Source organism: Schistocerca serialis, chromosome 6 (genome assembly GCF_023864345.2).
Source record: "Schistocerca serialis cubense isolate TAMUIC-IGC-003099 chromosome 6, iqSchSeri2.2, whole genome shotgun sequence".
Taxonomy (NCBI): Eukaryota; Metazoa; Arthropoda; class Insecta; order Orthoptera; family Acrididae; genus Schistocerca; species Schistocerca serialis.
Genome location: NC_064643.1, coordinates 439,343,159 through 439,355,850, shown reverse-complemented (window position 1 = coordinate 439,355,850; position 12,692 = coordinate 439,343,159). Strand labels below are relative to the sequence as shown.

At 43.4% G+C, this 12,692-nt stretch overlaps 1 protein-coding gene across 1 annotated transcript in view; it reads right to left on the bottom strand.

Annotated features, from left to right (window-relative positions):
- Window positions 1-2,359: 2,359 nt before the first annotated feature.
- The window catches only part of LOC126483865 (calcium and integrin-binding protein 1-like), a 43,254-nt gene continuing 32,921 nt past the window's right edge, over window positions 2,360-12,692 (bottom strand). Inside the window, exon 5 of the mRNA XM_050107088.1 lies at window positions 2,360-3,328. Within this exon, the coding sequence (XP_049963045.1) occupies window positions 3,307-3,328 (22 nt within the window). The 3' untranslated portion in view covers window positions 2,360-3,306. The remainder of the gene's footprint in view (window positions 3,329-12,692) is intronic.

Sequence of the window (12,692 nt, the reverse complement as noted above, 5' to 3'; positions counted from 1 at the left end):
GCCCCCTTGAAATGAGGGCCTGTATGCCTGCACGGTACCATTCCACTGGTCGATGTCGGAGCCAACGTCGTACTGCATCAATAACTTCTTCATCATCCGCGTAGTGCCTCCCACGGATTGCGTCCTTCATTGGGCCAAACATGTGGAAATCCGACGGTCCGAGATCGGGGCTGTAGGGTGCATGAGGAAGAACAGTCCACTTAAGTTTTGTGAGCTCCTCTCGGGTGCGAAGACTTGTGTGAGGTCTTGCGTTGTCATGAAGAAGAAGTTCATTCAGATTTTTGTGCCTACAAACACGCTGAAGTCGTTTCTTCAATTTCTGAAGAGTAGCACAATACACTTCAGAGTTGATCGTTTGACCATGGGGAAGGACATCGAACAGAATAACCCCTTCAGCGTCCCAGAAGACTGTAACCATGACTTTACCAGCTGAGAGTATGGCTTTAAACTTTTTATTGGTAGGGGAGTGGGTGTGGCGCCACTCCATTGATTGCCGTTTTGTTTCAGGTTCGAAGTGATGAACCCATGTTTCATCGCCTGTAACAATCTTTGACAAGAAATTGTCACCCTCAGCCACATGACGAGCAAGCAATTCCGCACAGATGGTTCTCCTTTGCTCTTTATGGTGTTTGGTTAGACAACGAGGGACCCAGCGGGAACAAACCTTTGAATATCCCAACTGGTGAACAATTGTGACAGCACTACCAACAGAGATGTCAAGTTGAGCACTGAGTTGTTTGATGGTGATCCGTCGATCATCTCGAACGAGTGTGTTCGCACGCTCCGCCATTGCAGGAGTCACAGCTGTGCACGGCCGGCCCGCACGCGGGAGATCAGACAGTCTTGCTTGACTTTGCGGCGATGATGACACACGCTTTGCCCAACGACTCACCGTGCTTTTGTCCACTGCCAGATCACCGTAGACATTCTGCAAGCGCCTATGAATATCTGAGATGCCCTGGTTTTCCGCCAAAAGAAACTCGATCACTGCCCGTTGTTTGCAACGCACATCCGTTACAGACGCCATTTTAACAGCTCCGTACAGCGCTGCCACCTGTCGGAAGTCAATGAAACTATACGAGACGAAGCGGGAATGTTTGAAAATATTCCACAAGAAATTTCCGGTTTTTTCAACCAAAATTGGCCGAGAAAAGAAATGTGTTGCATTACTTATTGAACTGCCCTCATAAATAGTTCTGCCAACCTGCAGTGGAAAATGTTCAAATTATTTTCATTTGAGGAGTGCCTTTGGGGGGGGGGGGGGGGGAATCTTTATCGCAGACTGTTTCACCTTCAGAAAAATAGCAACTTCTGTCAAAATTTGGTATTATTAGTGTTGTACATCCAACCACTTATGCTAAGTAACCTTATGAATACGATAAGATGGCCAACAACCTCATTTGAGAAATACATCAAATTCCATAAAGGTAAAGATAGCTTTAATCAACCCAAAGGTTGGTTTGAAGACCACAGTGCTTTACTAAGCAAGGTCCTGTGGGAGGTGGTGTTCACTTGGCCTCCTCTGCCTTTGAACTGACTGACCCAGCTGGTTACAGGGGATCTGCAGTGCAACTCTCCAGTTTTCACACTAACAAACATTGCTAGATGTGAAAAAAATGATAAGTGACAGATCCAAATCCTCGAACTGATTTAGATTGAACCCCAAACCTTTGGATCCTCTGAGCCACATCCAGATTTCATGGCAAGTACCATCATTCCTATACATGTAACTTGGTCAGTATATGGATATGGAAGGAGAAAGCACCCCTATGCCAAATGCAAGAACTCAAGACATTATTCTCTTCCAAAGCCACATTCTGACTGACAATTACTGTGTGGAACTCAATCCTTTTCAACTCCAGTGCTAACAGATGTATTGAATGTGATGTATGGAACCATCCTACTTCTAACACCTGCACATTACAAAGTTTCCAATATATTAGATGCCACCTTTTGACTGTTTGTTGTAATGCCATTTTTCAACTTCTATTTGATCATTAATTATAGCATACACTGAATGTTTAATTATTACACCGAATGTAAGTATCTTGCATCTCTATGAAAAATTTCAAATACAGCAACATATGTTTGAAACTGTGCACTTTCCTTTGTTGCTGTGTAGTTACTCTCAAAGGGTAGGATTTCACACACTGTTGTTCAAATAAAATAACTTTGTGATTGGAGTTTGGAGATGGGGAAGAAGGGGCTGTGTTGTTGAGATGCAGCCAACTGCACTTGACAATGTTTAGCATGGGCAACACAACAAGCATGTGGCTAACCAACACACTGAAATGTCAATCACAAATTATTTTTATCACAGCATAAAAATCATATTTGTCAGAACACTGATGCATTATAATTTCTACTTAATTTTTATATTTCAATGTTCAACATTTACACAAAAAAGATCAAGACTAGAGTAAACCTTCTACAAAGATAAATGCACAATTGTCAGGAATAAGACTATTATTGTAAAATAACTGCAGTGAGAAACAGTGATTAGGAATACTCCTGAGTATTTAGTAGTAAATATTTGTACCTTTAAAATACTGTTCCAGGCTACAACAAATGCATATATTGGTTATGCAATCTGAAATTGCACATGTTAGCACAGTAGTTACAAGAATAAAGTTGTGTGCTTTAAATACCCTTCAATCATAAATACAGGAGTTCTGCAGTCAATTTAGTGCCATTTACTCCCAAAATAGAAAATAATTTTTTTTTAACTTTCATTACAAATTACCATTACATACTCTAATGTTTTGACTTGTAATGAGAAAATCAGAGTTTACTTTCATCAACATGCCACTTCAATACTCGTGGTGAAGACTGACATGCTATAAATTGTATTCTCTTGCATATATTTTCTTTCTATAAAAAAAGAAGTCTCACTGATCAATAACAGTTAAAAGATTCTTCCCTCTAACGAATTTTGTAATAATGGAGACTCTTTCTTGCTCCAGATGTTCAGATGTTTTATAAATAATTTGTGCTTTGAAAGAACTGGGGCTGTGTATGAACCCCAGATGTCAGATCATTTGTGTCTTAAGATTACCAATATTTATGTATCACACTGAAAAAATCTTGTGCATGAAAAGGCTTGGCACCATAATTATTTATGCAATGTTCATAAAAACAAATTGTGTCTCAGAAGTTTTTTTGTTTTGTTTAAATATTGAACTATGACTAGCCACGGTAAGATTCCTGCTAGCACCCAGAGTTTTACAGTCAGTATCAACTGACTGAACTTTGGCAACAACTGTTGAGCAATACATAGAACACCACACACCAATCTGCAGGGTTTGTTCACAGGCGAATTCTGAAAGCACTGGAATAAAAGAAAAAAGAACAACTTGTTAACAGCATGTTATGTAAGAATAATGTTGGACTTTACCAGTCACAGTTAATCTATTAATGCTATTTGACATCACATCATAAGATACTGAACTTCCCAGTTCAGACTGTGAAAGAATAAAACTGATCTTTATTAACAGTTACCTGGAATGACCTAAGAATTGTGCAAGAGAATTTCTGTGTGGTTTGGAAAGTAAAAGAGAGGTACTAGTAGAACTGAAACTGTGCAAGTGTGTTGTGAGTTCTGCTCATGAAAATCAAGGTTTTGTACTCCAGTACTGGTCCGTTTCACAATTTTAGTCTGCTGGGAAGTTTCAAAACCGTGCACACTCAACTTCAATGTGAAAGATTCAGTCTGGTTCCTTGAATTAGTTTTGTCTAACGGCCCCAAAAAAATTATGCAGTCAACTTCATACTGGTCTCACTAAGTTATTTTATTGTGCAAAGTCACAAAAAAAGAGACCAGAAGCCCATAAAAAGTAATTTTTATGTATATCTATTCACTAGCAAGCTACTTTACTGTGGTTGTCGGAGGAAATTTCATGTACCATGATCATTTTCCCCTGTTCTGTTCCTCGTGTGAATGGTGCATGGAGAAGACTACCTATTTATAATCTTCCATATGAGCTTCAATTTATTTGACTTTAGTAAGATATATGAGGAAGGAAGTAATTGAGAGGGCTAACCAGAAAGTAACATACGTTTTGAAATAAAAAATTAACACTATGGAAAAACCAAATTTTATTATATACATTTTAAAGATAAGCTCCTAAGCTATTTTTCCATAATTGGCATTCAAATTGAGGCACTATTATACCATGACAAGTTTTTCAATACCCTCCCTACAGAAATCTGCCTCCTGCAATTGCAACCACTGGTTTATATCGACACACAGTTCAGCATCAGCATCAAATGTTGAGGGAAGAGGTGGTAGTCGCTCAGTGCCAAATAATGGCTGTGTGGTGGATGATCAAACACCTCCCACTAAAAACCCCACCAGAGTTCTCAGGTATGATTAGTTGTGTGTTGTCTTGAAGAAACAAAACTTTTACACTCAGTTTTCCCTAATGCTTGGTTTGTATCAACTGCTTTAACTTCGTCAGCGTTCGACAATAGCTGAGTTAATTGTGTGCCATATTCAATGAAATCAACTAGAATCACTCCAGTGGCCTCAATCTTTCTTGCTGATAGCTTTTGCAAACACTTCCATTGTTTCTTGGGAGGATTTATGGGTCCCCATTCCATCGACTGCCTTTTTGTTTCACAACTGACATGCTTCACCTGTGCCTTGTCCCCAGTTATGATACTATCTTTAACTTTATTACCATTTTCTCATTATCTTCGAGGAAGGTCAGTGCTGCAGTGAGTCTCTGTTTTTCGTGGTCTTCTGTTAGGATTTTGGGAACCCAACTAGCACAAAATTTGTTGTAACCAAGCTTCTCCGCCACAATTTCATGCACCAAACTTTGCGATTACAGAACATTCTCCCCAAATTTCACAGTGTGATGACTGTCATAAATTTTGTCCATTTTCATCACCAGTTCAGTCACAAGTCTAGTACCTCCCGCCGGAAGTCGAACACGCACCAGAACAAATTGACGCGGCCAGCCCATAGAGGGCTCCGTGTCCGCGGCGGCTCTTCTGAGCAGCGGCTCTTGCACAGAGAGGGCGCCACCGCTACACCATGTGCAGACCGCGGCCAACAGCCACTCCCTCCGGCTTCATATATAGGGACCTGCTCTGCCCTAGTCCAGTCAGTCTGGTACTCGCTCTGGATTGCGTCTCTATCTCGGCGGTACTGCGTTCTGGTCATTGCTCGTTATTGACATTTGCCTGGCTCTGGTTCCGAGTGGATTTACTGTTGGTGTTTGGTGTTGTGGTTTCTACAAGCCTCCGTTGTTTATCTCTTCCTTGTTGTGTCGGTCATGGTCGGTCGTTGTTGATTGTTGTCAGTTGTCGTTGGTCTGTCGTCCGACTCGCCCTTATGTTTACCCGGTGGTGCGTGCTCCACCACCGGTGGCTTCCCCGCCTGGCGGCTCTGATCCACAGCCCAAGGCGTTCCCGCGGTTGGTTTTGGTTACTACAACAAGGCTAGGCCTACCACTGCGGTCCTCATCAAGAACACTGGTACAGCTATTTTGAAAATCAATGCAACACTGCCTCACTCAGGTTTAACTCATTATGCCTTTTTCCATACACATCACAAAAGGTCATGATAAATTTCAATTATTTTGTAGTTTTATTTTATTTTATTTTTTGCCAACAAAAACCCAATTACAGAATGCATCTCACAATTGGTGGGATTTTCTATTGTCGAGTACATTTTAACATATCACAGAAAGCGAAGTAGTATAGATACAGACTTCATGCTACCACCACTGGATGCCTACTGAGTGTAGGAACATTATGGCTCCCGATGGCTGATTGAATCCCCCCCTCCCACCTTTTTTTGCTATTTAGAAAAAGTAATCTGTGACTTAATACTCAAGAAGTGGCTGGACAATGATTTTTTAAGTGACCTCCTTTGTTAATAGATTAGATTTCCTTAAGATCCTTCCAATAAATTTTAGTCTTGCACCTACTTCTCCTGCAATTTTATGTGGTTATTTAACATTTCATCACTTTAGGTTGTGGTATCATTCTATAGAATTTACCACTGTTTTTCACAAATCTGAGGTCAATTGCAAATACTCTATCTGTCCTAATCGACTGCTTCAGATGATAACTCTGTGTCAAGTATGACAAAAAAATTAAGACCGGTTTTGTTCTGATGTAATATACCAGAGGCTTTTGAGCACTATTTTATATCCTGTGTCCATTTCCATATAGATTTTAACTAGTGTTTACTGCAAGAGCATTCTCTTTCATACATGGTTCCTCTTTGGAAATTATCCCAAACTCTACTAACATATGCCTCTTATTTGCAGTGATATATTAGATTCTGTGGGGACATGTTCCATGAACTAATCCTGCAGATCCTGATATGAGAGCACTGCTTATCTTAATACTGACACTTTTTTTTTTTTAAGGGAAGCCCCTTGAAGTAGTTCAGTCGTAGCCCAATATCAAAATACCTTGATAACTAGTTTTACTTAAAAGATAGTGTTGTTATCATTATTAATTAATCAAAATGCCAGTAACTCTTTTAACTCTTGGCTTAACAAAATCTGATCTCAGTTTCGTATTCCTCTGATCAAATGAATTTGTTTGATGCACATCACAATAATATTGTTTGATTTATGTAAAGAAGACATGTCAAGTTGCAAACAGGCACAATTATAAACTCAAATATAGCTTTCAGCCACAGCCTTCATCAGTAAAAACACACACACACACACACACACACACACACACACACACACACAAGGAATCCCACCTTATGCACACATGATTGCCAACTCCACGTGTGTGTGTGTGTGTGTGTGTGTGTGTGTGTGTGTGTGTGTGTGTGTGTGTGTGTTGAAGGCTGTGGGCTATAAGTGACTGTCTTAATTGTGCCTGTCTGCAACTTGGCGTGTCTTCTTTACAGCGAGTAGCAATCTATCTTTTCCTGCACTGTTGATATTCCTACCTGGAGTTTCCATTGTTTGATTTTTATTTTAGAATTTTTCTAGTGTTTTGTGTGTTTGCATTTTCTTAGCACTTCCTTCAGACTCATTTCAATCAATATATTACAAACACTATTTGCCTGCAAACAGAACCAACACTTTCTGAGGGAGTCCAAAGTATCATTTGAATGTACTGAATTACTGTATAATTGGCCACCAGTAAAAACTTAAAATTACATGAAATTTAATTTTTTTTTCAAAATCCAAGTCTTAATTCTGATGCTGAACTAGTCTGATGTCATGGGAATGGGGTCAGAAGTCACCAGCATAAAAGGCGCAGCCTCAGCTGAAGGGGAGTAGTTGCAGTGAGTCTTGGGACAGTATTGACAGATGTAGCAAAATGACACTTGGACAGTTACAGATGCACATATTTTTCTAGATAGCACTGTACTGTTTTGCTCAGTGTAAATGTGGGAACACTGATGCAATGAGATATTTCAGTGCATCCCACTGAAGACTTTATATGTTTAATGTGATCTTAACTTTATAAATAACAAAATCTATTTGTGGATCTGCAACCCTAGACAAACACAAGATAAGTTAGTAGTTTTCGATCTGAGAGTCTACTGTATTAGTGGGGTCACATGAATGTCATTTCTAATAAATATCAAGATGCATACTCCTAGATATTCAATGGCTTGTGGCTGTAAACAGTCGTCTTCAACCAAACACTAATGGTTCTTTTGGGAAAAAGTACACATTGACCATGCAGGATTAAGACATTATAATTATAATCACTACTAGCTTCAGCCACAAATTGGCCATCTTCAGAGTTTATTCAACATAGGTGGCATTTGGTGGAAAAGGCACATGACAAAAATTATTTCATGAAATGTCATCTACGCGGTATGCAGTAGAATCTGAAGATGCTCAATGTAGTGTTAAAACTGGTGGTGACTGTTGTCATAATTGTGATTATGAGTAATACAGAAAGGAGTATGTAAGAAATGGGCCTTTCTGTCTATTTATGTGCAGTACATTGTGCAAGTTGGCAAACTGCTAGTCACTGTACCAGAATCAATCCCCTGCAGGTCTTCCTCCATTTCAATACATTTTTCTGGTGCTCTACTGTACAACAGCATCATCAGTTAACACCTTCATGGAGTGTTTCTGAAGAGCAAGGATGTGATGCTTACATTTTATAGCGGAGTGATGCAACATTTGATTTTATATTCGATGAGGGCCCAGAGTTGTATTTCAGAACATTGAAAATGTTGTGAGAAGTTCCCACTCAGAGAAAGGGTTTCATATATTGCCTGTTGAAAGACAGTGTGATGAATGGTGGAGGGTAGTTACGAGAACTGAGTGTAAGGTCTGATTTCACTACGCAACCACGACAGGTGCCTAGGAAGGAGGGAGGGGGTGGGGGTGGGGGGAGGGGGGGGGGAGCAAGCACTAGAAAAAGAAAATAAATAATTATTATTATGTAGTGGGCTCAGGCTCAGTGGCATTTAAAAGTAATATGGAATATTTCGGCAGATGGCACTTATATTATTGAAGTGCCCTTCTGCGGCATTTTAATTGCTACAGAGACTTCCTCCATCCACCAAGGGACTGGACTCTGAAGGGATACCTTGAGGCCCATGGAAAGTTGTATCAAATGTCAGAAGTGCTAAAAAGAGTCAGCATTCTTAAGAATCCAATGAGGGGAGTCTAGTGCAGTATCAGTGTGGGAGAGAGAAAATAATCAGGTTGTAATCATTATTACTGAGGTCACTGTAAATCTTCCGCTGAATTTTGGGCAAGACCACAGATCCACATCTGCTCTAATAAACTACCACAGTTAGTGATCTTATGGCTATCCCACAAAGGTGTATGTGCATTAAAATCTCCCAGTAAAAGAAAGGTTGGTTGGTTGGAGAAGGGACCAAACTACACGGTCATCAGTCCCTCCGACCTTAGATTAACTGAAACCAATAAAAATCCCATAAATAAAGCGATAAAAAACCCCCATCACGAATAAAACACATAATGAGATCCACCGCTGAGGCATTGTCAGGCAACACCAAGGGTAGCGAGTCTGGAACATTAAAAGTGCGTTGTAGGGTGGCTAAGTTGGGGCAGTCCAATAAGATTTGAGCCACAGTCAACATCGATCCACAATGACAGAAAGGGGGGTCCATATGACGGAGGAGATAACCGTGAGTCAAAAAAGTATGGCCGATGTGGAGCTGGCATAGGATGACAAGAGGCCTTACGAGAGGCATGTAGGAGGACCGCCATGGAGTTGTAGAATCCTTAATTACCCTGAGCTTGTTCGGTGAAGAAAGAGTGATCCATTCTGCATCCCAAAGGCCCAAAACCTTACAATGTAATTCTGAGCGAAGGTCTATTTCCGGAATGCCAATATCAAGTAATGGCCTGGTAGTAGCTAATTTAGCCAGTCAATCGGCAAGTTCATTGCCAGGCATCCCAACATGGCCTGGGGTCCAAATGAAAACCACTGAGCATCCATGTAGAGTGAGGAGAGAAAGGGAGTCCTGGATAGCGATGACAAACGGGTGGCGAGGAAAGCACTGGCCGATAGCGTGCAAACCGCTCAATGAGTCACTACAGATAGTGAAGGATAACCCTGAGCAGGGGCGGATATGGTCCAGTGCGCGCAACATGGCTACCAATTCTGCAGTAAAAACACTACAGCCATCTGACAAGGACGAAGTTCCTTGCGTCGCTCATAGGTGTGAGCAAAACCAGTGCGGCCAGCAACCATGGAACCATCAATATAGATCACTTCTGAACCCTGAAAAGAACTGAGGAGACAGGAGAACCGGTGGCGAAGAGCCATCGGAGGGACAGAGTCCTTTGAATCGACTGAGAGATCAAGACAGAGCTGTGGCCGAGACATGCACCACGGAGGGGTATGTGCTTGAGTTGAGAAGAGAGGCATTAAAGGCAATTGTGGAACTCAGAAAAGAGTGACTGAATGCGGACAGACGTGGTAAGCCCACATCGTGGCTGCCGCTGCGGCAGGGTGACCTCCGTGCCTGGATAAAGGAGACCGTAATTAGGGTGTTCTGGGGTGCAGCGAATGCAGAGTGCATAAGATATCAGCTGTTGCTGATGCAAAACTCACAGTAGTGGAATCCCCACATCTGTGAGAAGTCTAAGTAAGGGGCTAGTCCGGAAGGCACCAGTCGCAAGTCGGACCCCACAGTGGTGGATGGGGTCTAGTATCTGCAGTGTCGAAGGCGACGCAGACATAGACAGGACTTCCATAGTCTAAACGAGATTGGACCAACTATTGATATAATCGCAGGAGAACAGACGGTTTGCACCCCAGGAGGTATTGTACAGACAGAAAGAGAGGGACACTCAGCACGGAACCCTGTGGAACCCCATTTTCTTGCCAATGGGGAGCTGTAGGAGGAGCCAACTTGGACCTGAAAAGAGCGACAAGAAAGGAAGTTATGGATAAAAACGGGCAGAGCGCCACGAAGGCCCCATTCATGAAGGGTGGTGTGGATGTGATGGCACCAGGTGGTGTCATAGGCTTTATGCAGATCAAAGAAGACTGCAAGGTGTTGCCGATGGGCAAAAGCCGACTGGATAGCAGACTCCAGGTGGACCAAGTTATCCACCGTAGAGCGGCCACAACGAAAACCACTTTGAGTCAATGACAAAAAGTCATGGGATTCAAGAATCCAATACAGCCACCAACTCACCATGCGTTCAAGAAGCTTGCAGATGGTGTTAGTAAGGCTAATTGGACAGTATCTATCCAACTGAAGAGGCAGTTTCCTTGGCTTCAACACCAGAACAAGAATGCTTTCCTGCCACTGGGTATGAAAGACTCCCTCACTCCACAGACAGTTGAAGAGGGTCAGTATATGATGGTGGCCAGCCACTGATAACTCTTGGAGCATTTTGGTTATGTATCCGAGCCGGTCCAGGAGCCATGTCAGGACAAAGGGCGAGGGCACTGGCAAATTCCCACTCACTGAATAGGGCATTATATGGCTCCGAGCAGTGAGAAACAATAGACAAAGGCAGTCGTTCTGAATGCTCTTTCAGGAGAAGGAACGTGGGCAGGTACTGAGCCGATGCCGGAGCTTGAGCAAAGTGTTGAGTGAAATTTTCTGCTACAAAATCCGGATTGGTAAGGACAACACCATGCACAAAAATTCCTGCATCCCCGGTGGGAGGATGGTGACCAAAAATTTGCCTGAGTTTTGCCCAGACTTGTGAAGATGGGGTATTGGGTCCAATGGCAGCTACGTATCGTTCCCAGGAAATCCGTTTCTGAAATTTGATTAGGTAGTGGGCCCAGGCGTGGAGTTGTTTAAAGACCAGAAGAAGAGCAGTAGAAGGGTGCCACTTGAAGTGTTGAAGAGCACGGCAGCGGTCTTTTATGGCTGCAGCAATTTCCGAAGTCCACCAAGGGACCATCTTCCGGCAGGGGGAACCTGAAGAAGGGATTGCTGAAACACCTGCTGAAAGGATGGTGGCAGTCAAAGTCCAAGTAGATTCATCAACACTGTCGTGCGGCAATACAGGGGGGACGGGAGCAGAGGAGAAGGCACCCCAATCAGCCTTAGATATGGCCCACCTGGGAGGGTGGTGGAGCGAGAGACACTGAAGGAAGGTCAAAACAATCGGGTAATGGTCGATGTCACGTAAGTCATCGTGGACGCCCCACTGAATGGAGGGAAGAAGGCTGGGACTGCAGATGGAGAGGTCAATGGTGGAGAAAGTGCCGTGCACCACACTGAAGTGTGTGAGAGCGCCTGTGTTTAGTAAACAAAGGTCAAGCCCTGCCAGAACAGCTTCAACTGACCTGCCCAGGGCAGTAGTCGTTTGACTACTCCAAAGAGGGTTGTGGGCATTAAAGTCTCCTAATAACAGGAAGGGAGTTGTTGAAGAAGGGTGGTGAGGGCATGGGATGTGGGCGGCCTGTCAGGCGGGAGGTAGAGATTACAGATTGTGACTGGAGTGGCCAGATGGACCCTGATAGCAATGGCTTCCAGAGTGGTATGGAGGGGAACCCACTTACTAACAATGTGCTTGCGGGCCAAGGTGCAAACACCACCAGAAGCCCGCAAGGGGCCAATTTGGTTAGGACAGAAAGCATGGAACCCACAAAGGGTGGGTGAGTAAAAATTGGCAAAATGGGTCTCCTGGAGTGCAATATAAGTGGTGAAAAAAAGAGGCTGCAACTCTGGAAGGTGATGCAAACATCCATTACAATTTCACTGGAGGATTCTCAAGTCAGAGTCCAAAGTGGAAGCGAAAGGACCAGAGTCGGTCACATCACCAAGTCGCTATCTGTCATCGATAAGGATTGGATAATATCCATATAGGTGGGGTCAAACTCTGTTGGTTCATTGACTGTAGGAGGGGATGGCTGCATCTTAGGGGTATCAGAGGGGCCTTGCCCTTGTTCCTGCTTCTTCTCTTAGGAAGGAAGAGAAGGGCAGGCTTCAGCGAGGGCAGGCACGGAATTACACCGGGCAATCTTGGTGCCCACCGGCCGTGGATCACGCTGCCGATGTGGAGCAGTAGATTGCCTTTCTGTGGGGTGCTGGGAAGAGGAGTCCCAGGAGGGAGCCCTAGTACCGGCGGCCCCCGAAGGAGGGGAGCACTTCTCCGGTGGGGCAGGGGGAGCAGCACCCGAAGGGGTGGGTATGGGTACTGAGGGGGGGGGGGGGGATGGGAGGAGGAGAAGGCTGAAGGCATTGGGCGAAGAGGGTGGGGCTAGGAAGAGGAGGGGGTAGGAGGGGGAATGGACTAATT